The 27,164-nt window shown below is 44.5% G+C and overlaps 1 protein-coding gene across 1 annotated transcript; it reads left to right on the top strand.

The window, feature by feature from the left end:
• Positions 1–26,790, top strand: vat1 (vesicle amine transport 1). Its single transcript, XM_058048158.1, has 6 exons — positions 1–656; positions 8,833–9,040; positions 19,403–19,573; positions 21,441–21,530; positions 22,564–22,805; positions 24,189–26,790. The coding sequence occupies exons 1-6, from the start codon at positions 225–227 to the stop codon at positions 24,474–24,476; spliced, it is 1,431 nt and encodes a 476-aa protein (XP_057904141.1). The 5' UTR covers positions 1–224; the 3' UTR covers positions 24,477–26,790.
• The last annotated feature ends 374 nt before the right edge of the window (positions 26,791–27,164 follow it).

Below are 27,164 nucleotides of genomic sequence, written 5' to 3'. Positions count from 1 at the left end.
CAGCCAGCTTCTGTCTCGTCCCACTCACTCTCACTGTCAGAGCCCGGCGTTGACAGCCACTAGTCAGCCCACTTTGTCCGGGGGTTTGAGTGCTTGCAAGAACCGCTGCAGAAAGAAAAGACACAGAAATCTTTTTCTTTGCAAAATCACTCCTAAAGCCACTCCACTTCTCGTAGAAAGTCTTTTTTTTTTGTAGAAAATCACTGTCTAACCTTCTTGCAAAAATGTCTGGAGAAGACGCACCTGCCCAGCAGCAAAACGCCGTGGACCAGAAGCAGGACTCCAAGCCTACCGAGGAGCCCAAGACCGAGCAGGAGCCCGCCCCCGCCGCGGCTGGCGAGGCAGCAGCAGCGACTGCAGCTGCGGCGGCAGCGGAGACCGCCGAGAAGGTACCCGAGGAAGAGGCGTTCACGTACCGCGCTCTGGTGCTCACCGGCTACGGCGGCTACGACAAAGTGAAGCTGCAAGTTAAGAAGGGTAAACCGACCCTCAAGGCTGGAGAGATCCAGGTTCGAGTTAAGGTCTGCGGGCTCAACTTCGCCGACCTGATGGCACGCCAGGGGCTCTACGACCGGCTGCCGTCACCCCCCGTCAGCCCCGGCATGGAGTGTTCCGGGGTGGTGGAGGCTGTCGGGGAGGAAGTGACCGACAGAAAAGTAAGCACAAATCCACGCATCTCACACCTGTTGGTTTGTTTCTAAAGACTTTATTTGAATTATAAAGTGATTAAAAAAAAGACGTGCGTGTCTGCTCAGAGCCGCTTTAGAAAGACATGGGCGTGTCCGGCTGCTCGGTGCACCGCACTTTGATTGTTTCGTGAACAAATGCATCGCCTTTTGCAGCTATATCTTTATAGCACACATAAAAATCACATATATGTCTTTTAAAAGGACATTTATTGCATGAAAAGGTCAACTTTTGACCCTCATAAGAAGATGACACTTGTTCCACGGCGCAAGAAAACAAGCATCAGTGAGTTGCTTTGATTTGATTTGATTCTGAGAGTCAAACGTGTTGAAATAAACACAAGGTGCCCACGATGAAGACAAGCAGCGGGCGTCCCCACCCACGCCACGACATTCGCGATCATAGTCTTGTCACTTTGCCTTTTGCATAACTTTTTACCCAGTTAGAGCCTATAAAGTTGTCATATTCTGCAAATCTTATAATCAAATCAACACATTTAGCTTAGCTTATATATTGTTTGCATGACTGTTTTTTCTTTATCAACGACGTCTGTCAAAGGCGTGGAAGAGATACGTCAAGCTGAGTGTAGAATTCAGGGACAAAACCGGAAGTGTGTCCAGCCCTCCTTCAAAATAGTCGCCATTTGTGTCAAACGAAAATTGGCGTATAATCGAAAAAACTGAGATGCTAACATATGCAATTCAACATACTTGTATGTGAGCCATAAAAGCCACGCTTTTTCCGAGAATGCGTCGAATTACGTCTTGAAAATCCAAGTTGAGATTTAATTTTGTAGGCTGTCGAGAGGAAACGTAGTTTATTTAAGATGGCGGACTTTACACCGCCGCCTTTTGTTGCCAGGAGAGGTGGAGGCGCACTGAAGATGGGCGAGGTGCAGCAGGATCACTGAAATGTTAGACCCCCATCACGCCCTTGTGGTCTGCATGAAATTGGCTCAATTAAGGCAAAAACGTGAATTTATTTAATTATCCTCCTTTATGGTCATATAGCTATAGTTACCTTCAGGGACATCTGTTCATTCCCCGTATTCAAGTGCACAAGTTTGTAATGTTGGGCCATCACAAAACATTGTTTGACCTTATTATTTTTGAGAGGCTTTTTCTACCTGATGAAAAAGAACTCGGGCGTGGCTAGCCTGTGCAGTGGTCATTATAGCTTACTGTATGCATTCAATGTCCACCAATCCACGATTCTATTGGGATAACCTGCCCCAATGAGCAAGTAAGTTCAATAGTAATCATGACAAACGTATGTAACATGTATTTACTGTGTTAGCTCCCTCTTAGCCACATGTTAGCAGCTAACATGGCCTTAAACATAGTATGTGTTAACCCTGTTAGCTAACTAGACTTTCAATGTAGCACTTGTTAGCTATGTGTTCGTGCTAAAACTACCACCTTTTGGTGTTTTACATGTCTTTAGATACATGCTAGCAGCTAACATGGCCTTAAACATAGTTTGTGTTAACCCTGTTAGCTAACTAGACTTTCAATGCAGCACCTGTTAGCTATGTGTTTGTGCTAAAACTACCACCTTTTGGTGTTTTACATGTCTTTAGATACATGCTACAAGCTAACATGGCCTTAAACATAGTATGTGTTAACCCTGTTAGCTAACTAGACTTTCAATGTAGCACCTGTTAGCTATGTGTTTGTGCTAAAACTACCACCTTTTGTTGTTTTACATGTCTTTAGCCACATGCTAGCAGCTAACATGGCCTTAAACATAGTATGTGTTAACCCTGTTAGCTAACTAGACTTTCAGTGTAGCACCTGTTAGCTATGTGTTCGTGCCAAAACTACCACCTTTTGGTGTTTTACATGTCTTTAGCCACATGCTAGCAGCTTACATGGCCTTAAACATAGTATGTGTTAACCCTGTTAGCTAACTAGACTTTTAATGTAGCACCTGTTAGCTATGTGTTTGTGCTAAAACTACCACCTTTTGTTGTTTTACATGTCTTTAGATACATGCTACAAGCTAACATGGCCTTAAACATAGTTTGTGTTAACCCTGTTAGCTAACTAGACTTTCAATGTAGCACCTGTTAGCTATGTGTTTGTGCTAAAACTACCACCTTTTGTTGTTTTACATGTCTTTAGATACATGCTACAAGCTAACATGGCCTTAAGCATAGTATGTGTTAACCCTGTTAGCTAACTAGACTTTCAATGTAGCACCTGTTAGCTATGTGTTTGTGCAAAAAATACCACCTTTTGGTGTTTTACATGTCTTTAGATACATGCTACAAGCTAACATGGCCTTAAACAGAGTAGGTGTTAACCCTGTTAGCTAACTAGACTTTCAGTGTAGCACCTGTTAGCTATGTGTTTGAGCTAAAACTACCACCTCTTGGTGTTTTACATGTCTTTCGACACATGCTAGCAGCTAACATGGCCTTAAGCATAGTTTGTGTTAACCCTGTTAGCTAACCGGACTTTCAATGTAGCACCTGTTAGCTATGTGTTTGTGCTAATACTACCACCTTTTGGTGTTTTACATGTCTTTCGACACATGCTAGCAGCTAACATGGCCTTAAACATAGTTTGTGTTAACCCTGTTAGCTAAGTAGACTTTCAGTGTAGCACCTGTTAGCTATGTGTTCGTGCCAAAACTACCACCTTTTTGGTGTTTTACCCAAAGTAGGCTTTAAATGTAGCATGTATTATTAGCTTTGTTAGCTGTTTAACATTGTAGCCTGTGTTTGGCGTATGTTTTCATCTTTCAGCGACCACCTGGGACACGAATGACCTCTGACCGGCCCGTAAGTTCAAAACTTGGAAGCGGAAAAACAGCAGAGTGTGACTGCCGGTGTAGATGATCTTTGACTGGTGGTGTTTGTGGTGCGATTGGTCCTTAGTGCTCCTGACGTATAGAGGATCTTTGACTAAAGGGGGGCCATGTTGGTATTGATGTTGAGTGATGAGTCATTCGTTTAAATCTCTTGGCTACAACACGGCATCATCAACGGAAAACATGCTAGTGTTAAGCCATCGATGACTCACAAGCTTGGCCCAAAGGTCCACTTACTCCCATCATATCTCGTTAACGTCCCCTGCTGATGTTTTAAGTGAAGAAGAATCTGACAGGGCGTGGCGCACGTGTCGGCTAATCCTAACTGATGTATGAGCGACTAATGGGTTTGTGGTTAGCGACGAGTCAACCGAATGCGGCGGAGGGCCGCAACCTTTGGGTTTCTAACGTACCTAATAGCTTCTTTCCACATTGTCAGCCATGTAGATTGGATTTAAAGGTCAACACACCCAAAACACACACCGCCTGTCATCACCGTCTCACACCCCCGCATCCCCATTGGGGCTTTATAGAATTAAGAGGCAATCTCGCTAATGGATGAAGATCTATGAGATCTTTTGGCGGCCCGGAACAAAATGTTGCTGACCCCCGAAAACAAAAAAAAAAAGATTTAGAGCTTCGTCGGAGTGGGTTTGTCTTTGTGGAGAGCGTTGGCTGGCTTTGATTTTGGGCCGAGATAAGAACTTTCCAACGCTAACCGCATGTTTGAAAGACTGTGTGACATCTGAGGCTGAGTTCTCCCGAGGGCAGGATGCAATTGAAAACAAGAAACAGCTTGGAGGCAATCGAAGAGGCCACACATGTAAGTGGCGTCAAAGTGGAACAATCGCTCGATAAGTTAGGAATGTAGTTATGAAGCGTACGCTGATATGGTTATCCATTGCTAAACGTTAGAAAGCGTACCAGAATAATATAGTGTTAATGCCAAGAAAAGCAGATCCGCCATTGTTTTGCTTGGTTTACTCCATCAAGCCCGAAGGCGAGAGTTGCAATTTTGTTGCCGGGCAGGATTATAAAAAAATTATAGTCCAGCGGTGACACCAAATATGAACCCAATGAACCCATTCTATTGTAGCACCAGTGCTGCAGGTACTTTTTTGTAGTCTTGACGGACATGTTACCCATTTTCCAAACAGCTCAGGTCTTAACTAAGAAACAAACAAAATAAAAAATATTTGTAATTTATGCTGATTAACTTTTTAAATGTATAAAAAATACTGACACAAATGCTAACGACTCAAAATAAGAACCGTAAATAATCCAAAATCATCCGTTATGTTATGAAGTGATGTCACAGGTGAACATCCACTTTCACTTTTATACATCAGAATTAGTTTTCAACTGTAGATGTAGGAATTGATCTCTGTGTGGAGTTTCCATGTTCTCCTCGTGCATGCGTGGGTTTTCTCCGGGTACTCCGGTTTCCTCCCACATTCCAAAAACATGCTAGGTTAATTAGCGACTCCAAATTGTCCATAGGTATGAATGTGAGTGTGAATGGTTGTTTGTCTATATGTGCCAATAAAGAAACTGCTATGGTCCGCAAATAACCTCCGTGCTGCACTTTGGACACCCTAATGTAACATATCCCAATCCTAGCACTTAAAAAGGTGCAGAAATGTCCCTTAAGTTGTAAAAAATCAGGGTTCTGGGGGTACTAAAGATGGTCCGGTGCTGTGTCACATGATGCAAGAATGCAGACCCCGCCCTTCTCATATGCAGCAAGCTGCTTTTTGCACTTGACTGATTTGATTATGCAAATAAAACAAACGATAATGCTTCATCTTCATGGGGCCGCTACTTGGGGAGGATGTGTACTTTTTAGGAGGGATATCACTGACAAGGCCGGGGGTCTTGAGGACGAAAGAGAAAGGATTTAGATAAAGGGAGGGATGGAGGAAATACCAGAATGACAATGTGAGCCAGAGGTAATTGAGAACATATGGGTCAGCTCCGACCAATACTCACAAAGACAGAGAGGGGGGGGCGAAAAAAAGGAGAATAAAAAGTGCTGATGCGTGGTGTCACAAGAGTCCCCCCCCCTTCTCCTCCTCATCCTTCCATGCTTACTCACTGTCACACTATTCCAAAAAAAGACCTCAGTCTTAGGTCATCCTAGATGACTGGACTCAACGGTGCTATCAACAGGATATTTTTTTCTCGTAAATGCACCAGAGGATGATAAATACATGTGTCGGCATCGTGTGTGCCAGCGAGGAAGCCACAAACGAGGAGCCAAAAAGAGTGAGAGTGCAGCATTTGTTAGAGTCTCCAAAGTAAAGAGGAATTTTAATTCAACACCACCTCCTCATACATCAGTCCGAGTGGCGTTTGGGGTCGTTTTTTTTTTTGCTGATGTAATACACTTGTAGATGACTTTAGCAGGCCAGCAGCTGAACTCCAAACCTCGGCATGAGGACGCGCTTGCATGAGTCGCTAATCATTTACTTTGGGTCGCATTTCTGTCATGTGGTACAGTTCTGCTCAGGGTGGTATAACCTTTTACCAATGTAAAGCACAGCCCTGAACCTGGCCATGAGAAGTGGTATAGAAATCGATATGGATATGGATATGGATGTGGAGCTACCAAATTCAGATAGCATGCAACTTTTTTTGATTAAAAAAAAAAAAAATCCTCTTTTGCCTCTTTTAAATGTTCTTAAGCCTCCCTAAATAATTTAATTTTTACATTATTTTTTATATTTTGATTTATTATTATTAGAATTAGAATAATAATAATTATTATTATTTATTTTTATTTAAGATATTTTTTGATTTTTTTTACAAAAAAATCTCAAATTATTAAAAACATTTTTACAAAAAAAATAAAAATTTCATATAATAGGGCAAAAGCAGGCTAATAAGCAATCCAATAAGCAGGCTAATACTAAAAAATCCTCTTTTGCCTCTTTTAAATGTTCTTAAGCCTCCCTAAATAATTAAATTTTTACATTATTTTTTATATTTTGATTTATTATTATTATAATAATAATTATTATTATTTATTTTTATTTATTTATTAAGATTTTTTTTATTTTTTTACAAAAAAATCTCAAATTCTTAAACATTTTTACAAAAAAATAAAAATTCATATAATAGGGCAAAAGCAGGCTAATAAGCAATCCAATAAGCAGGCTAATACTACCTACTACTACTACTACTGCTAGTAGTAATAATCAGAAGAAGAATAATAATGATGGTAATAATCATAGGCTAACTAATAATCTAATAATGATTATTATAGAATTGATCACTGTCCGCTGGACAGAATGGTTGCAGAGCTTGAGCAGCGGTTTTGCAGTGTACATTATGTGTACTTGTGTAAATTTAATGGTACCCTAAAACAATTGAGTATCTCTACTAAATCTGTCCAAAAGTTATATCCCGGTTCTTGTTCGTTATTTCTTACTACATTCAATCATATCCTGTGCATCTCCAGGGGGCTAAGCCCCCCCCTCTGTCCACAGAACCTAATGACGCCCCTGGTTCTTCCAATTCCGTACACATTGCCTCACAGAAGTAGCCATTTTCTGCTAACCAATCAATGAACTGCAGTGTTCCTAGCACCAGTTTTGAGGTCGTCTATAGTACTTCTAAAGTAGGTTGCACACCCAGTACAGATCCAAATGGTATCCTTGGTGTGAATATTTACATTTTCCCACCCTTATGTTGCTCAAATGTGAATTTTCTACTTGGTTTACTGGGAAAGGTGTTTTTTTTTGTGGCGTTGTCGGAAAAAAAACGTTGTCCTCATCGATATTTTTCCCGCTGAGGTCGTCAACCTACAAAAGCAGCTGACTTGGAGGTCCCGCATACCCCCCCCCCCCCCCCGCCCCCCCAAATTGAATCACCATCTGATTAAGTCGCTGCATATGCAGTTAACTGGAAGCGTCTTTGTTGGCCGCCGCTGGCCTCCTGACCCCGTGGATGCCCAGAAATGTGTGAGAGGCGCTTATGCACGCATGCACATACATATATACAGTATATCGCTGTGTGTGTGTGTGTGTGTGTGTACGTGTGTGTACATGTGTGTGTACATGTGTGTGTGTGTGCCTCACATGCTGTACGTAGGCACAGAAGAAGAGCTGAAATGGCTGCGTGAGTCATGTCCATCTCCTGTAAACACCGTCGCCGCTTCTGTCGTAAATTGTTGCAGCTTGATGCCCCCCCAATGGAGTCAGCATGACTAACAAAGGCACGAAGGAGAAAGTGTCATTTGTAAAGAGAAAAGATTTGGGGGGGGGGTCAAGGCCTCATACAGAAAGACACGGCGTCAAAAAAAAAAAAAGGAGGAAGAAAGACGGAGCTGTCTCTAATTGAAGCAGATAGACAGAAAGGCGCATGGCTCCCTCCGGACCATTAGAGGGGCCCGAGTGGAGAGGGTTTGTTCCCAGGAGGAGAGCGCTTGTCTTCTGCTCATCCATGGGGAAGAATCTGGCAGGCCGGGCTGATGAGTGGAGAGAAGCCAGGGGAGAAGATGGGGCCCCATTGTCCTGTCCGTTTGACGAGGAGATGGCGGGCGGCGGTGGGGGGGGGCACTTCTTTGCGAGACAGTCAGGGATTAAGAAATCAAAGACGGTAACGAGACGAAAAAATGGGACGTACTTGAGAAGGGGAAGGAAGATGTTCTAAAGTTGTGTGTCAGGAAGTGAAAGAGAAAGAAGGGAAGAGAAAAGTGAGGATTTTTTGTGTAAAAAAGGAGCAAGAAAACAGGAAGAGAGTTATAAGGCCGCGGTTGTCTCTGTTTCCTGTGTCCCTCCAGTGGGCCTTCCTGATTGGGTGGCTGCTGCGCCGCTATGGGGAAGTTTACAGCAAGGCTGTTTGATAAGGTCCAAGGACTAAATAAATGACAAGACGGGCCTCTTTAGCGGCGCTCATAGAGGAAGTATAAAACGTTTACTGTTCACGCCGGTAAAGACACGCCTCCTCGGCCAGTTAAGAGCTGTCATATTTTTCCTGTCGGTGACACAACAAGTCCCGGTTTAGCTTTCTGTTTTTGTTGTTTTCATTCTTTGAGTAAAGCCTTCAAGGCTAAGCAGCTGACTGCATTTTTGCATGTCTGCCCTTTTGTGGTGATGGAAAAAAACGACAACAGGAGGATGCGAATCGTCCCGTACGGGCGGTGCTGCTCCACAAAAACAAAAATCTGTTTTGTTTCATTGCAGCCTGGTATTAGCCTGATCCGAAACCTGGTGCATTGCGTCCATCCCGATGCCGATAAACTGCTTTTACTCTCCTCCTGCCAAAAAATAAACAACAAAAAGACAGCAAAACTGAAACATAGCCTTTCTTCATTTTGATGTTTCTCAGGTGGGTGACAAAGTGATGGTGCTGAGCCGCTTTGGGCTGTGGCAGGAAGTGGTGGTGGTGCCATCCAAGCACACCTTCCTCATCCCGGAGGGCATGAGCTTCGAGGAGGCCGCCGCACTCCCGGTCAACTACATCACCGCCTACATGATGCTCTTTGACTTTGGCAACCTGCGACCCAACCAGAGCGTCCTCATCCACGCCGCCGCAGGTAGGACGACCAGCGTAGTGCACATGCAGTACTTGGTACTGTATTAACAATCAAATAATATTCATGTACATTATCAAAGTAACGCAATTAAATATACACAACAGTTTATACTAACTTTACTAAGGTTTTGTATCACTATCGCTGTTTTGGTTTGTTTCCTGCACCCCGTTCAGGCAGCAAACTGGTTAGGCCTGAGGTCATTGCGCCCTCTGCTGGTTGGTGGTGACACAGGCGGCTTCCGTCACAGCAACTGCACAACATCACCTTGTTTTTGATACAAATACTTAATCCACGCTGCACGGTGAGAGAGTGGTTAGCACTCAGGCCACACAGCGAGGAGACCCGCGTTCAATTCCATCTTTGTGGAGTTTGCATGTTCTCCCCGTGCATACGTGGCTTTTCTCCGGGTACTCCAAAAAACATGCTAGGTTAATTAGCGACTCCAAATTGTCCATAGGTATGAATGTGAGTGTGAATGGTTGTTTGTCTATATGGGCCCTGTGATTGGCTGGCCACCAGTCCAGCCCGAAGACAACTGGGATAGGCTCCAGCATCCTCCTCGAACTTCATGAGGATAAGCGGTAGAAAATGAATGAATGAATAATTAATGCAGCAAATTCCAGAAGCCACCTGGATGATGAGGTCAAAGTTCAGAGTGCGTAGGGATGAGAGAAAGCAGCGGATCTAGGAAGCGAGAGCACCTGTTTTTGGGCGTAATGCACTGATGAGAACATTTGATTTCACTACTCAGGGCAGCTGGAGAGAAGGAAAATGCATTAGTCTCTCTTTTTTTTTTTTTTGCTGTCTGATAGTCTGCAGCTCTTATTCCCGTTCTCGTGCTGAGGGAATCCGAACAGGAACAGGATCCAGAGGCTTTTGGGACTGTGTGTGGGTGTACGTTGAGAATGGAATCTGATTCGTGTTCGCTGCCCAGGTTTAGAACATTTTGAAATGAATGCATGCGTATTTTTTTTCGAAGCATCTTTCCTGTGAGATGAATGATGGCCAACATTTTGCGGAATCCACAATCTTTGCATCCAGCTGATGGCTCACATCCTTGGGAAACCCGTAGTGGGATCAGATGCTTTCAGATGAGCAATATGGTGGAAATGTGGTTTTCTCATGCAGGGACAGCCATTGGTTTCCCAGGGCAGGCGGCCAGTGTCGGCCCGCCAGCTGGCCATACGTTAGCGTTGTACACCGTGGAACCCGAATCGCGGAACGCCCTTGAGAAAAATTTGGAACCCAAAATTTCAGAATAGTTTAATCATGGCATCACGCAAAATCACATTCGCTTTGGTTAGTGATCATCTTTGAATTAGCTTTTGAATTTTGCTTTTTCTTTGGCTTTTTATGGCAATAAACAATGGATGTTACCAGAAGATAAGCTAGACTTTTTTTTACTGTTTTAATCTTTTACTATTAACAGTACGTAACTTCTTTTTACACTTGCATCACAATTAAGAGATAAGAAATGTAATGTAGAAGACTGTATAATTACTAAAGGCTTAATGGCGGCAACACAGATTTCTATTTCTATTTGTCTTGAAGACCAAAAAAATTGCTAGCAGATGGCCTTACAACAACAACAACAAATCACCACGCTTATTTGCATAATTCAATCAGTATGATGACGTAGTGCTCGTACTGGATGAGTTTCTAACACACAAACACGCTGGTGGTGGGATCCTCCCGGAGGCGATGGGATGTCTCACTACCGCACCCATCAAAAATTGTTCCCGATGTTCTCTGATGAGAGAGATTAAAGGTATCAGCGGTGACAGGAGCCGCCAAGCACAGCGAGATTTTTTTTTTTTAACGCCTGCGTGTGCTGCTACCTTCTCATGTCTCATATGATTGTAATATCACAGAGGAAATTGAAGCCTGGGTTTCATATAGATTATTGAATACAGCCACCACGTGGGTATGGAGAGCAATAATGGAAACCCTTTGCTGTGTTGCATTGATATGTGATTGTAGCCCTGAAATATGGTGGATGAAAGTCAGACGGATTCGATTACAACGCTTAAGAGGTCCTGTCATGGAAATTTCCTCACGCAGTGGTCTGGAATATAGCATGCATTGTAAGTCAGAGCAGAAAGCTACTAAAGCTACTAGTGTTGTACAGTATACAGTCGTACCAACCAAAAACATGTTTTTGGTTACTACTTCAACATACTCGAGTGTAGTAACAAAATATATGTAGATCCAGAAAGTCCTCATTCAGACGTTTCATTTGACACGTGACTCCATGTGGATTGTCGCAATTAAATTTTTGAACTCATTACACATGATCAGGTGATCTGCTTGAGGCAAAGGTCAGTCACCACTAAAAACACCTGTCTACCTATGATACGTAAAACAAATTTGGAGAGTATTGGATTAAATAAGTCCAATTAGCGCCAAGTCATAAAGATTGGCATCGATAACTGTGGCTGTAGGCAACCTCCTGATGCATTTTTTTTTAAATCATTCATGCATTCATTCATTCATCATTAATTTCTTCTTTAGAATGACAGCATTTATGGTCAACACCTATTGAGTATATTTGTGTTAGTAAATAAATATATTCTGTGGTCTTAAATATTAGAACCATTTTTTGGCTTTGACGTTCTACACCATAAAAAAAAAACGCATCACATGACAATGTGGAACACCACCTTCCTTCACTCAAATTCTTCCATTTGGTGTCCCGAGTCCAAGAATGTCTGATATTTCCGATGGCAGCCACGGCCGCTAATTAGCTACGTCCCTGGCCACAAGTGCGTCTGTGTGCGTGTCCTTAAGTTCACCACTTCACGTCGTCACAGGCTGCGTCACATGACGTCAGCATCCAACGATTTGCAGCCAAACCAACAGCGGTGGGCTCAGGCATGCCTCTGCACAACCCCCCTCCCGGCCCCCGGCCCCCTCTTTGCATTCCTGCCATATCGGCTTAGGTGGTGTCAGGACACATGTAATCAGGAGGCGGTGACACAAAAGGCGAGATTGATGATTTTTGTGTTTTTTTTTCTGTTGCCTCAGCAGCCACGAAAATAGCGCCACCACACTCAAACACAATCGAGATTTACGATCGGAGCAACTATTCCGAGAGGCGTACGTGAAGATAAACACTGAACACACACAAAGGAACTTGATAGATTGAACGCAGCATATTTACTCAGGCATACAAACACAATCATGCAATATAACTTGTTGTAAATATTTACAAATGTTCCAAACGCAGTAAAAAAAATCTTGCTAGTGCCCTGGATCACCTGTCCTAGCATGTTCATCCTCTCTATTAGCTAAGCTAAATTCATACACAATAATGAAAAATGAGTGTTGGCATTTTAGCATTAGCATTATTAGCTTCTGTGGCGTGTTTACTGCAAGAATGACCAAATGGGCAAGTCTGACTAGAAGCTAAACCGGGGCTGCTCAACTGGCAGCCTGCGGGCCAAATCCAAAGAATCTTTGACTAATGTTTTGGCAGAAGATGCCCAAAAACAGCACAGCGCTCCTGTTTTTGATTACCATTTTGCAGTAGTTTATTATAATAGCTCAGCGCTCTGTCATATAGAGGATCTTTGACAAGCATTTTTGCAGCAGATCCTTAAAAACTGCAGAGCATGTGTCCTATTGTATACATAGAGGATCTTTGACTAGTGTTTTTGCATTAGGTCCTGAAAACCAGCACAGCACTTCTGCTGTATGGAGGATCTTTGACTAGCGTTTTTGCAGTAGGTGCTTAAAATAGTTGAGTGCTTTGGCACATAGAGGATCTTTGACTAGTGTTTTTGCATTAGGTCCTTAAAAACAGCACAGCACTGCTGCTGTGTGTAGGCTCTTTGACCAGCGATTTTGCAGTCGGTGCTTAAAATAGTTGAGCGCTTTGGCATCTAGAGGATCTTTGACCGGCATTTTGGCAGCAGGTCCTCAAAAACAGCAGAGCACCCCTGCTATACTGGGGATCTTGGACTAGCGTTCTTGCGGTAGGAGCTTAAAAACTGCAGAGGCCTCCCCTCATAGAAGATCTTTGACCACCATTTTTGCAGAAGACTCCTGTCACATATAGAAGATCTTTGACTAGCGTTTTTGCAGTAGGTGCTTAAAATAGTTGAGCGTTTTGACATATAGAGGATCTTTGACTGGCATTTTGGCAGCAGGTCCTCAAAAACAGAAGAGCACCCCTGCTATATTGGGGATCTTGGACTAGCGTTCTTGCGGTAGGAGCTTAAAAACTGCAGAGGCCTCCCCTCATAGAAGATCTTTGACCGCCATTTTTGCAGAAGACTCTTAAAAACAGCAGCACACTCCTGTCATATAGAAGATCTTTGACTACCACTTACTTACATGAGACATGTAGGATCTTTTTGACGATTTTTTTTGCGGCAGGTCCTATAAAAACAGCAGCATATAACAAAATAATGTCCGGCACCCCTGGTCCTTAGTTTTCTGACTAAGTTAAACTTCTCGCCATGAATATTTAGAAATGTTTGACAAAAAAAAGTGTATGTTTACAGCCGCCATCTGCTAAACAACGATTAGCCGCTAAATACGAGCTCACTTTAATACAAACAAGGCAGCAGAGCGGAGGGAGCACCTCTTCAAATATTTACAATATTGTATGTTTTATATTAGTATTCCAAAAAGTTGTTCCAAAAATGCAATGTTTGGAGTTCTTGGATGATGTTCAAATCCTAGCAGCAGCCGTGTTGCTTCTTATTTTGCTTCTCGGTCCAAACGAGCAAACAAGGCTGGAATTGGCTGTAATGTGCCCAGGAGGTCACATGACCCTTTAAAAGCTGAAGCCGGTCCATCCTGAGTGTAGCGTCTTTTGGTAAACAGTCCTCAGCTGCCTCTCTCGTGGCTCCTGTCCTGTCCTCGTTATTTGGCAAACAATAGCTTGTTGTATTTCCTCCCATCATGCCTCTCTTCCCCGCCGTAGCGCACATCTGCATCCTCCAGTCCGCGGTGAAACGTGCACACGCTTCCCCTCTTGTGTCGCCCCCTTTCTCTCGGGGCTCCGGGCGTGGTCAGGTCCGGTGACATTTGGATGCATCTTGCGGAGGGAGGGTCGTCCGCCATGACCAGGCTTTCCTCCCTGACCCTTTCCTGAACCGGGATTGGCGTTTTTAGAGGCGACTACGCCGCCACACCCGCACTTCACATTCCTGCTGGCTCCATTGATGACGTACGCTACTTTGTTTGGTGTCAGGCCGCCCCGTAAGAGACAAACACCGTGTTGACATTAGCACATGTTATCAATCCGCCGTAAAACTCGTAAAGCAGTCCGCTTGTGGCGCTGTCAAAGACCTTCAGCCTCCCGTCTAGTCTAGCTAGGACGACTTCCATGCTGGAGTGTCTGAGATGGAACGTCTAGTGGATTTTATTGTGTACGTTTAATTTCATCAAGCTATCATGCTAACGTCTCCAAAGTGCGGCATAGGGGCCATTTGCGTCCTGCAGCTTGTTTTTTTTATTGGCCCATTGCACATTGTAGAAATAAAAATAAACAAAAAAAAAATACTAATAATGACCAATAACACAAAGACAACTTTTTAAAAATCCTTTTCACCCCTGTGACATGCTGGGTGTATACACAAGATGGGCTCGTCTAGCTAGAAGCAGGTCAAAGAGGAAGGTTTTTTCCTTGGTGACATCATGAAAAACATTTGAGTGCCTCTTCTCTCAAAAGTGGAGCAAAAAAGTGAGATGCTAGATTTTGTCTCACGTTTGATGCTCCTAAACAAGCTCAAGGGACACGTATTAATGTTGGAACTGATTGCAATGTATTCAAATGCTTATATTATGCTTATATAATCATGTTTTTATTGCATTAGTTTTACTACCACTTGTCACAAAGCTTAAACTTCACACACACACACACACACACACAGGTGTCTTGCTAACACACACCACACACACCTGCCCGTGTGTGTGTGCGGTGTGGTTAAAAACAGGGTTAGTGGGGGGGGGTTAGGTTGGGTAAAGGCTGCAGGAACGATGGGAGCGTTAGGTTGGAGGTCGCCCTGGTTTCCCTTCGCTTACCAGTGCAGCTGATGCGCCGGCGGCCATGCCAGACTCGCGGAGCGCTGCCGTTGACGGTTCAACGGCCCGAGTGACTCCCGCTCGGTGGTCACAGCGAATTAGCTGGGCTTACCAAGACAATCAAGACTTTTTTTTTTTTTTTTTCTATGGAGAGGGCAGCGGGGGACAAGATCATTGAGCGCCATTTTGTTGACTGCTAAACGGTAAATGACAACATCCTGTACTCTATATATATATAAGGAGGAGTGCAACATATAAATGATCTATTTTGACCATTTATTATTAAAAAGGTCACGGTTCCCCAAGGCTAATGTGCCTGAGGAAAAAAATGTCTGTCGCTTGGGGCATGACAGAAAATTGTAGATTTTTTTTTTAACCACAAAAATCCAAGAACTACAAAAATGGGGAATAAATCTAAATAATAATAAACAACCCTGTAAACGTAAGAAAACACATTGTAAAAGCACTTTTTCAAATGCTGCCAATAAATTCCAACATCAAGGCTAACACACATCATTCGGACACTTCCATTCCAGGGAAACCCAAATAGGAAAAAGTACAGATTAAAAAACACATTCTTCGCCACTTTGACCGAAATTGTCCACAAGGTTTCATAAAATTTGATCACATGGTTTTTGCATAATTCTGCTAAATACCAAACACACCAAAAACAATATTAGCATCTTCGCTAAAAGGTGGGACTCAGTGACAGGAAGCAACGTGAGGAAAAAAAAAAGGATGGACTTAATCCGGCCTCCGTAAATAGTGGTGCTGTTTTACCAACATCATAGTACGAATTAACGCTTTGACATTCCCTCCTCGGGAAATGTAGCACGCTAAAACTGGCCTCCTCCGCGCTGCCTGCTGGTGAGAAATTCAAAGAGAGAGAAAGCGTTCATTTGCTCTCCGAGCCTGCCCACAAAAAAATACCACGATTACATAATGCCGAGTAATAGCAGCCCAAAGAGCGCACGCTTACAAACTAGCTTGAATATCATCTGAGCTGCACTGGAGAAGAAGAAGAAGGAGGAGAAGAAGAGCAGGAATTAAAGGCGTTGCTGATGTCGTAACGCTGCCCACGTTGTTTTTTTTTTTCCCCTCTTCTTGTTGTTGTTGTTTGGCGTCGATTTGTGTTTCCATTCTTCTGTAGGCCGCCGCAAGCAAATGACAGGTTGGGAAGTTTCCTTCAGGAAAACTGGAAATAAATGCAGACACCTCCCCCAAAGCATTTTGTTCAAACTGAAAAATCAAAGGATGGACGGCCCACTTTGATAGTTGTCTTTTTCTAAGCCTCACGTAGAAATATAGAAATAAGAAGTGGTATATATTTAAAGAAAAAACAGCCTGCACCCGGCTTTATGGTATAGACGATGAAGCATATTATTAGTATGAACTTTTTCTCCTTAATTACGCTTTTTTTAAAGTTTTTTTTATTTTAGAAATATTTCAACATTTACATGTTCTTTATGTTATCACTTTATTACCATAATATTTTGACTTTATTAATATTGGAACTTTTGGCAACCAGATTTTCTGAAAATTGCAAGTTTTTGAGGATTGTTTATCATAAATGACGACTGTAGAAAATGTCTCTATTTTTCAATATTTATATTTTAATTGTAATTAATTAATCCTTTTCAACATAATTTAAAGTTGTATCATTAGAATAGAAAACCCTTGCATGCTGTTGCTAGGCAGAATTTATGGGATCTAAATCACCCACCAAGCACCAGCCTGATATATATATATATATATATGTATAGTCATAATAATAATAATAATGTGAAGTAATTGGACAGTAAAGTCAAAATTTGGAATATAGCATTTAAATTGAGTTAAAATATATATATATATTTTTTTTTTATATATTAAAAATTGTAAAAAAAAATAATGAAAAAATATTTTTATGGGTAAATATTATTACAAATTATTCTCGATTAATTTTATTTTTTTATCCGTCGGTTAGTCCGGCAGTCAGATACAAACATCACTGTTAGGCTCTACTCTGGCTAGTTTTGTTTCACCACAGCGCCATCTGCTGTTTGTGGCCCACTGAATCGCCATCAAATATAAAGAAGCCCATTGTACTTTTAACCAAGATGAGGCAGAGGTGTCATGTTGTCCCTATTAATTTGACCAGCACTTAAGAGCGTCCCCCTTGTTGTCTCTTGGCGGGAACCAATGACACTGTGGTTGTGTCAGGACGGATTCCTGCCTGTTTTTGTCCCAAATTCCTCATTTGATGGAAGGTATGTAAGGATCCGGGGGGAGACAAAAGGCCGCTGTTGTGAGGAGAGAAAAACAAAATAAATAGGATGTTTTTTGTGTGTGGGGACAGACGGACAGACGGGGGGGGGGGACAACAACACATGTAAACAATTGGATTTGATTTGAAGAGAGCGAATGCGATTAGCAGCAGGAATTTGCTTAGGCTGTCGTTTGCTATTGTCTTCAGGAATGGATGTTGTCCTCAGGAATGAATGCGAGATGATTGTTGGCTCGGTAGAAAAAGTGACCAAATGAGGCGTTCAAGTTAGCCAGTTGCTGCATACTTGCAAAGATTAGCGGCCGACTCTGTGATCTCCGAGTGACGGTGAAGTGAGGTAAAAGTGCAACCAGGAGGTTCCCGGCGTTCCTGGCAAGCTTTCCGGGTCTTGTGACTCACCATCAGGAGTTTTCTTCCCAAGAGGATTGGAGGTGAGTTAGTGTTGGGGGGGGGGGGGGCGAGGGATGGGGTCAGGTACCTTTTTTTTTTTTTTTTTTTTACCAACCCATGGTCCAATCTACTGGAAGCTGGTGTTTACGCGCCACCACACAAACTTATCAGATCGGGCGACAGGCACTTGTTTTGTTCAGCTGTCGGCCGCCGTGTGATTTAAAGTCCGCACGGAAGGTCACGTTTGGTTTCCTGCAGTTTGGAGCTCTTGTTTTTGAACGATATTAATGCAGAAAAGATTGTTTATTTTCCATTTTTGGGGTCTTCATAAGGCAAAATAAATGCCCAAAATTCATCTTTTAGCTTAAGTGTCAAGAGAGAAGCTGAAGTCTCACGAGATTTGTGTAAGTCTCACGTGATGTGTATCATAGTCCTGGTTCAACATCTAAACACATCACAAATATTAATGATAATTGCTAACGCCAGTCAAAAGTTTGGAGACACTTCTTAATGCTATTCAATGGAAAAGTGTCTCCAAACTTTTGCCGGCAATTTGGCACAGGTTTCCCTGGCAACGCCATTTTTTATTTTTGGCTTCCTAACCACAGAGTAGTAGAGTGGCGCGGGTGTGAGTGACGCTCTCAACCGCCCGCTTTGAGTGCGGCGGCTCTCCCAGAATGCATCATTTTTGGCTCTCATATGCGGGTAAATAAAAGCTTTTTGGTTTTTTTATGAGGACCTAGTGCAGGCACGTGATGGAAATGTCTCACTTGTTCTCATTAGAATGGACCAAGTGAGCCTGATTTCAGACCATCACACTACTACCACCATATTTTACCATTGCTTTTTCTGAAATTTGTGCTATTTTTACACCAGATTTAAAGGGACACACCCTTTTGTCGCCTTTTTAATCATGTTAAAAAAATATTTTTTTTCTTTAATTTGAATGGTGCAGTAGCAATAATCTGTATAATAGCCAAATATTCTAGTATAATCCTTTGGAAGGTAACAGTAAAAATACTGCAAATACACAGAAAAAGCAGTTTATAGCATGATGTGAGTGTCAGTAGTGGAAATTGGAGTGTAAAGTGGAACAGATACATCGGTCCCATCCAATCCCGATGCTAACAATACATGCTAACAATAAAATGATGATATCCTCCCCTTTGCTGACCAGCAGCGGGGCTATAAAAAATGTCTGCTATTTAAAAGCTATCAGATAAGACGTGCACGCTCTTGACTGGGTCGGGCATGAATGACCTTTATGGGTGTCTTTCACTTCAAGTCCTCCAGTCAGTCAATCGGTCAGCCACCCTTTGAAAGGAGCCCCCGCTTATCAGTAAGCTATTACCTCTTGCCGAGGCAGCCTCCGCAAACACGGGACGCAGCCGTGCACTTTCAAACAGAGCCAGCGCAAACACTGATAGGCATCTTCTTCAAATGTTGCCAGTGGGGCACATTTTTGTTTTTCAGTCTGCCTGGAAGAAAAGAGACACCTCAGTTGCGTTTTTTTACATCTGGTGTGGGATTCCTGGAATAAGTCAGATTAAAAAAAGACAGAAAGCTCCCGTGGCCGCTCTTATTGTGTGGAGTGGGAGGCTTGCTAATGTGATTGTGTTGCAAAACAATCTTCACGATAACAAGTATAACATTTTTTTTCCCTTTACAAAAAGGCGGCGTGGGCACTGCGGCTACGCAGCTGTGCAAGACGGTGAAGGACGTCACCGTGTTCGGGACGGCGTCGGCCGCCAAGCACGAAACCATCGGCCAGGCCGGCGTCACGCATCCCATCGACTACCGCACCAAGGACTACGTGGAGGAAGTCCGCAAGATCAGCCCCAAAGGTGAGAAGTACAATGTCACCTCATGTTTATGCCATCGGAAGCGTACGCTCTGATAACAACGAGGCAGTGAAATGGTTAACACAAACGTTGCGAAATGTCAGATTTTGCATCATAAGCATTCTTGCCAGGCGGCACAGCGGTCGAGTGGTTAGCGCGCAGACCTCACAGCTAGGAGACCAGGGTTCAATTCCACCCTCTGTGTGGAGTTTGCATATTCTCCCGGTGCATGCGTGGGTTTTCTCCGGGTACTCCGGTTTCCTCCCACATTCCAAAAACATGCTAGGTTAATTAGCGACTCCAAATTGTCCATAGTTATGAATGTGAGTGTGAATGGTTGTTTGTCTATATGTGCCCTGTGATTGGCTGGCCACCAGTCCAGGTTGGGTGTACCCCGTCTCTTGCTCGAAGACAGCTGGGATAGGCTCCAGCAACCCTCGTGAGGATAAGCGGTAGAAAACAAATGATTAAAAATCTAAAGGTGACTATAGGGGTGTTATTTCATGTCTAGAGGGCTCTAATAGTGTTAAAAGCCATATTTAGGAGGTCGTAAACACATTTTCGACGCGCTAACTAGTAAAATATTCCATTTATAAATAAGGAATCCTACATTACACTGCACGGCGTAAGAGTGGTTAGTGCGCAGGCCTCACAGCTAGGAGACCAGAGTTCAATGTCCGTGCATGCATGGGTTTTCTCCGGGTACTCCGGTTTCCTCCCACATTCCAAAAACATACTAGGTTAATTAGCGACTCCAAATTGTCCATAGGTATGAATGTGAGTGTGAATGGTTGTTTGTCTATATGTGCCCTGTGATTGGCTGGCCACCAGTCCAGTTTGGGTGTACCCCCGCCTCTCGCCCGAAGACAGCTGGGATAGGCTCCATCCCCCTGTGACCCTTGTGAGGATAAGCGGTAGAAAGTGAGTGAACGAAAGTCTAAAGGTGACTATAGGGGTGTTATTTCATGTCTCGAGGGCTCTAATAGTGTTAAAAGTCATATTTAGGAGGTTGTAAACGTTTTTGACGCTCTAACTAGTAGTTAAAGTTAATTAATTTAATATTTTATAATTAACCTTACCAGTCCGGGGTGTACCCCGCCTCTCGCCTGAAGACAGCTGGGATAGGCTCCATCAGAAAAACGGTAGAAAATGAATGAATGAAGCATCCTTGCCTTATTGTACTAGCATACAAACAATACGACCTTAAGGTTATGATGTTTCCGTCGCTCCTCTGTACCTAATAAAGTGACCTGTGATTGTGTGAGCCTTTGTCCAGTGTGGCGTGAAGCGGGACGGGGACACAGCGAAGACGGATAGGAAGACGAGGAGAAGTGACATTTCGGACAGAAAGTCTCTAATTAGACTCACGGATCAATGCCCGCCCCCTTCCCCCGCGGCTCGCTACCTGTCAGAGGCCACCCTGCGAACATTCGTTTGCGCCAACGGTCCGGGCGGAGACCTGCTGGGAATGTCCCAGCAATCAATAGAAAGGCAGGGTAACGGAGCGAAGAAGCCCAATTTGAGGCATCCCCTCCGGACATATGTAACGTCGTTACGGCGAAGCGTGCTCTCGCATTCATTAACCATCAGTGCTTTTGTCATCGTGTCCTCCGAGGATGGGGTATTACTTTGTCTACATGACGCCTACCGCCTGTGTGGCTTACAGTATACCTTGTTTTCCATTTCCTGTGTGGCTCTTTTCCGTTACTTCCTGTCTTTGTGGCTAAAATATTAGCTAAGTGCCGCCGCTCTGGCTTTTAAATTGGATTGATTTGTTTCAATTTGATCAATTTTATGACCTGTGTGCCTTCAATTTATAATTTATCATCATATCTTACCATCTTCAAACCATCCATGTGTCCTGCTACAGGTCTGGACATCGTACTGGACCCTCTTGGAGGATCAGACACCCACAAAGGCTACAACCTGCTGAAACCAATGGGAAAACTCATCACCTACGGTCAGTACTAACCTATGGAACTAAATTTTTGGAACACATTTATTTGGATTAGACATCCGACTACAGATTATTCACCTTAGCGAGACCTTTAGGGGTCAATCGTGCGTTCAGGAAGATATAATAGCATGCTTGGGGAAGTTTGAGCGCTCTCAGATCCAACAGTTCAATATGTAAAAAGCCCAGGTCTGCAAAATGGACCCTGGGCCAGATCTTGGACAGCATTTGCATATATATTTTTTTAAATAAAGCCAAAAAAATCTTTTTAATACATATAATATCCTGTGATTTTATTGTAATATACTAACATTTAAGTTAGATTTTAAAATGCTGTTACAGTTCAATTTAAAATGTCATGGTCCCAATACTTCTATCATTTTTGGCACACGAACCAAAATGGTTGCCCAGGTCACCGTGATCCTTGGCCGAGTTTGGCTGACGCTCTCCGTCGCCTGACATGATGATTTATAGATCATTTTCAACCCCAGCCAATTAAAAACAATACATGAAGTAATAGTGACGACTTTCCTCACAAAAAAAAAGCAACTTCCTGTTTGCCACTGCAACCCCTCCATGTCCGCTGTCTTTGATGTGTGTGTGTGTAATCCGTGGGAAGGCTTTCTCTCCGTCTCGGTGGCGATGCATGCAAGAGTAGGCGGGGTCGGCATGCCGGGAGAACAGGCCTCGTTGCCCCAAAGATCCGTTACCCCTGCATGCCGCCTCCCACATCCTCACCCATTCATCCCCTCTCACCCAGTCACCCCTGGAAGCCTTTATTCCCGTTCCCTCGCTTCTTCCATCTTATCGGAATTATGCAGGGCCAAACAATGGAGCACATTCTGTGTACGCCAGGAATGCCAGAATGTAGCAGGCTGCATGTTTGTGGTCTAATGTGGTTTAATCCCCGAGTGTACACTAGGTGACGATGCGGGAATACCAAAGGATGAAATCTTTTTCCGCAAAAATGGAGACAAAAACAAAGAGCTTTTTCCACCCGGAGCCGCACACTCAAAATAAAACATCCTCCTCTCTCCAGGTGCCGCTAACATGCTGGCGGGCCAGAAGAAGAACCTGCTAGCCGTGGCTAAAAACTGGTACCACCAGTTCTCCATCCATTCACTCAACCTGGTCCAGGGTAACAAGTCCGTGTGCGGCTTCCACCTGGGCTACCTTGAAGGGGAGACGGAGATAATCACCCAGACCATGAACACCATCCTGGACCTGTACAAGCAGGGCAAGGTCAAGCCGCACATCGACTCCACCTGGCACCTCGAGCAGGTGAGTGGTCAAATGTGGGGCGGTGAGCTGTGATGCTATTTGTGGGTGGGCGACCCCAGTGGAATCGATTGTTGTGTGTTGTGGTGGATTCTCACCAAATAGACCGCCATTAAGGCTTGTGCTCTTGGGAGTTCTTTGGCGTCAGAAGCGGGATGGCACCCATGCGTGATGGACCCCGGCGATGGGGATCCAGGGGCGGCACACACGTGTCGGACGTGATACACAGAAAGCGGCCAATGTGTCGCCCGGCCAGACAGAGTCAGACTGTTGGCGAAGAGAGAACGCTGCCAGAAAAGATATGAATGGCGAGTGTGAGAAAACAAGCCTGAGATTGTGACACTCGTCAAAAAGACGACGCCGCCCAGGATATTTGGATGGCGGGGTCGGGGCCGGGAGCCGAGATGACGCCCCGCTGTGTCTTCTTCTTCTTCTTCTTCTTCTCTGACATTTGTCTGCCTCTCCATCTGTCAGACACCAGGTTGTTAGCCTCTCCCTCGCTTTCTATTCTCTCCCTGCTCTGCTTGTTGCTATGGCGACACCCTGTAGTCAGTGTGTGCGTTTGTCTTTGGGTGGGGTCCCTGGTGCTGGAGCCGTCTCCGGCAACGAGGAAGAAGAACAGAGGAGACGGGGATGAAAGCGATGTGAATAGAGAATTAAAAAAAAAAAGATTGACGGTTGATAGACGACAAGAAGACACGCCCTGAATCCTTTCATCATCTTTCCTTTGTTTGCTCCGATAATCAATAACAACGTGTGAATAATAAGGATAACTAACGGCTATCTGTACCTAATGTTGCGTCCCGGCGTGGATCAAAGAGTGCTATAGTAGCTCCCCACTGACTTTTCATTCACATCCACAAGGGGTTCTTAATTCACCCCCTCCATCTTGTTCACTTTCTGAAGGACACCGGTTGCTCACACACACCCCCCCCCCTCTTCTCCACCCCTCCTTTTCGCTCCCGTGCGTGGAAGTCACTTCAGGGCCACGTTTCAGCCGAGGTTTAGGTTGCTAGGAGATGGCCCTCGTTGCCGTGGCACCGGTCGATAGGTGAACCGCCTGCCTCACGTACGCCAATGACTGAAAAGAGGATGAGGAGGAAGGAGGCGGGCATCGCTGCTGCCGACAAACGAGTGCAACAAGTGGACGCGGGCAGAAGAATTCCGTGTTGAAGGAATTTTTTTAGGTTAATTCGATGTTAAAATCACAAGATTGCATACATATTTTTATTCTTTGTTTCTATTTCTACACATCATTGTACCAGGGGGTGTCAAAGTCCGGCACAGGGGCCATTTGTAGCCCGCAGGTTGCTATTCATGGCCCTGCATGATTATACTCATGAAAACATTCCAATCTTTTCCTCTCTCTCTCTCTCTCTGCTGCAGGTGGGCGACGCCATGAGGAAGATGCAGGAGCGGAACAACGTCGGCAAGGTGCTCCTCACCACGGAGCCCATGCCTGAGGAGGAGAAGAAGGAGGAGGCGGCGCCGACCAAGAAGGAGGACAAGAAGAAAGACGACAAAAAGAAGGACGACAAGAAGAAGGACGATGGCAAGAAGGAGGAGAAGAAGGACGACAAGAAGAAGGAGGAGGCCAAAAAGGAGGAGGCCAAGAAAGATGAGCCCAAAAAGGAGGAGGAGAAGAAGGAGGAGCCTAAGAAGGAGGAGAAGTGAGGAGGAGTTTGCGTCCAGGGGATCGGGGTGGGGGGGAGGAGGGTGGGTTGATGATGATGATGATGAGGAGGAGGAGGGTTTGGCGGGAAGTTTTACATAATGATCACGCCACACGTACGTTTCCATTCTTTAGCCCCGCCCTTACGGCAGCAATGAGTCATGCCTGGCTCCGCCCACACGCCGTCTTCATCCTTTCAATGAAAAATGTAACGATGAAGTGGTGGGTGGAATCCAGGCCTGAGGGTGTTTGGGGGGGGGGGGGCATATTTTTGACCACCACCGCCACCCCTTCCATCTTTTGCTAAATCCTTCTGCTCTGACATCCACCTGCTCCCGTAAGCCCCGCCCTCTCCATCTCTCGCCATACCGTCGGCACCGCCCACAGACAGACAGACAAAAGGCTAACCACACCCACGCATGTCGCCACCCCCCCACAGGGTCCAGTGCTCGGTCATGTCTCCTTGAGATGAGTCAGAGAGCCCTGTGATTGGCGCCCCCGCCCCCCCTCCCCCGCCCCCCAGAGTTGCTTGCCTGACGAGAAAAAAGTATTAGCATCACTCCGTTATCAAGATTAGCCTAATTAGACGAGCTCCATGATGGAGTTAATAATGGTGTGCTCATAAAGATCTATCTGTGTTCAAATGGGGGAGAGCGAGGGACGGGGGTGGGTGACTGCTAGCCCCCCCCCCCCGAGCTGAAAGAAGCCCTGTGACACCGACACAGTGATCAGCGACAGCCATAAGCAACGCGGCGACCCGCACGGCCTCCTTCCCCGGCGCTCCTTTTCAACCGAACCGGGGGCCTGTCCGTCACCCTGACCCCGGGAGAGGAGGATTCAGTCCAAGCTGGCGCGCCCTTGCTTTGCCTCCCATCCACCCCCCACTTCTTCCTCCCTCTCTAGTTGCCTCTCTGCGGTCGGCATAGCAACAGGCGTCAAGGCTTGTCAAGAGATGGCACTGTGTTTCAGCCTCTTCCTGCTAAATACCCCCCCCACACACACACACACATATACACACACACCCGCGCTCGCTCGCGCCCACCCCGGCCCCTGTCCCCGCCCCATCCCTTCAAGTATTACAATGAGTTCTCGGAGATGACCCTGAGAAAATGTGCACATTCCCTTCATTTTAAATCCACTCTTAGCATGTACAATTGAGGTAAAATAATAGCGAACGGCTCCCCCTAGTGGCTGCCAGGTATATTGTCTCCATGCATCACAGTATGTATTATTGAAACTTTTAGTTTTCACACTATGGGGAGCAAAAATGTGTAAAATCAGTATTACAAGGCCATTTTTTTAACTTCATATGGGGACTAATCAATCAATTAATCACATTTTGAAGTATATTTTTTCTTGAATGTTCTGTGCCCCTATTTTCAAGCAAAATAGTTCCATGAGTCCATGATTATTATCATACATATTTCCCTTGGCTATTCTTGTTTTTGTGCCTTTTCCAGTTAAATTAGGGGTTACCACGCCACCTGTTGAATTGGAGTGCACATGGCAGCGCCTAAAGTCTGTCTGTGAGCGGTGTGTCCCCCCCCCACCACCACCACCTGATGGTGACAAGTGGAATTAATGTAAAAAAAAAAAAAAAAAGTTAGCATGAGTGGCCTCCCTCATGTGTGCTGTGCGTGCCGTTGTGTGTGAATTTGTGTGCGTGTGTGTGTGTGTGTGTCCTCAGGTCGTTTGTCACCTACGACCCCCTACCCTACCCTATTACCCCCCCCCCCCCCCCAGTGTGATAAGAGGCCTATGCTAGGAGGACAAAGTGGTGTTTTTTTATGTTTTTGCACTCTGCTCGCTGATCCTAACGCACTTACCGAGCATGGCGCTCACACTCTAGCCACTCGCTTCCATTCGTTAACGTACAAACTTTTCCCACAAGTGATCGGCTCCAAATAAAAAGTGGTTTTGGGGGTTTGGCGCCCCCCCCCCCCCCCAAAAAAAAAAGTCCAGTGGGCTGGAGTGTGAGCGTCACGCGGGCGTGGGGAGCGCGTCTTATCCGCCTCTTTGTTATCGATGTTCTGTTTCTAATCTGCTGGGCTCCCTTTGTGAACCTGTGCACGGTGCTTCTGTTCCCGAGTGCCATGTGACCACTTAATATTTTCTTTTTTGTTTGTTTTTTGTTTTTTTGGGGGGGTTATCTAAGGGTTTAAAGAGTCAAGAGTTTATGGGATCCTTTTTTTTTTATGAATTAAGCTGTCTTTTGTGTGTCTGAACCACGTGTGCCAAAATTGACATGTATTATTCCTCTTTGTCAATGCTTTGAATATTTACAGTGCATAAAAAATATATATATATGAATCATAATTGTAATTGTGGTTTTGGATGCTTTTTCCGTCCTCCTTGAAGACAAATTCCGAGAGTTAGTCACACGATATCCCAAATATGTGCTTTTTTTGTTTTTTTTTATAGGCCCGCACTGTGCCTCCTTCCTTGCACACAGCTTACCTCAGTCCAACCTCCCTCTCTAGTTACATCTATTTACTGTACATCTATCCGCCCTTTTCACTGTGCTCCCTACCAGCTCTCGAACGTCGGCCATGACGCGTTGACCATGTGTTTACAACAACGTCACAGTGAAAAGGAGCTGGACGAGGTGTTTTAAAATCTGTTTAAAAAAAAAAAACAGCTAGGATGTGATACTGGATCGTGGTGGCGCGAAGCACTTGATCACAGTTTCA

Source organism: Doryrhamphus excisus, chromosome 15 (assembly GCF_030265055.1).
Source record: "Doryrhamphus excisus isolate RoL2022-K1 chromosome 15, RoL_Dexc_1.0, whole genome shotgun sequence".
NCBI classification, from domain to species: Eukaryota; Metazoa; Chordata; class Actinopteri; order Syngnathiformes; family Syngnathidae; genus Doryrhamphus; species Doryrhamphus excisus.
The sequence above is the reverse complement of the archived record's forward strand: the minus strand, read 5'-3'. Positions and strand labels throughout refer to the sequence as shown.

Bases quoted from the DNA above. Each gene is read 5' to 3' on its own strand.
- vat1 (XM_058048158.1), top strand. From the start codon at position 225: ATGTCTGGAGAAGACGCACCTGCCCAGCAGCAAAACGCCGTGGACCAG. The intron at 657-8,832 runs GTAAGCACAAAT...GATGTTTCTCAG, and splicing joins AGGAAGTGACCGACAGAAAA to GTGGGTGACAAAGTGATGGT. The intron at 22,806-24,188 runs GTGAGTGGTCAA...TCTCTGCTGCAG, and splicing joins CCACCTGGCACCTCGAGCAG to GTGGGCGACGCCATGAGGAA.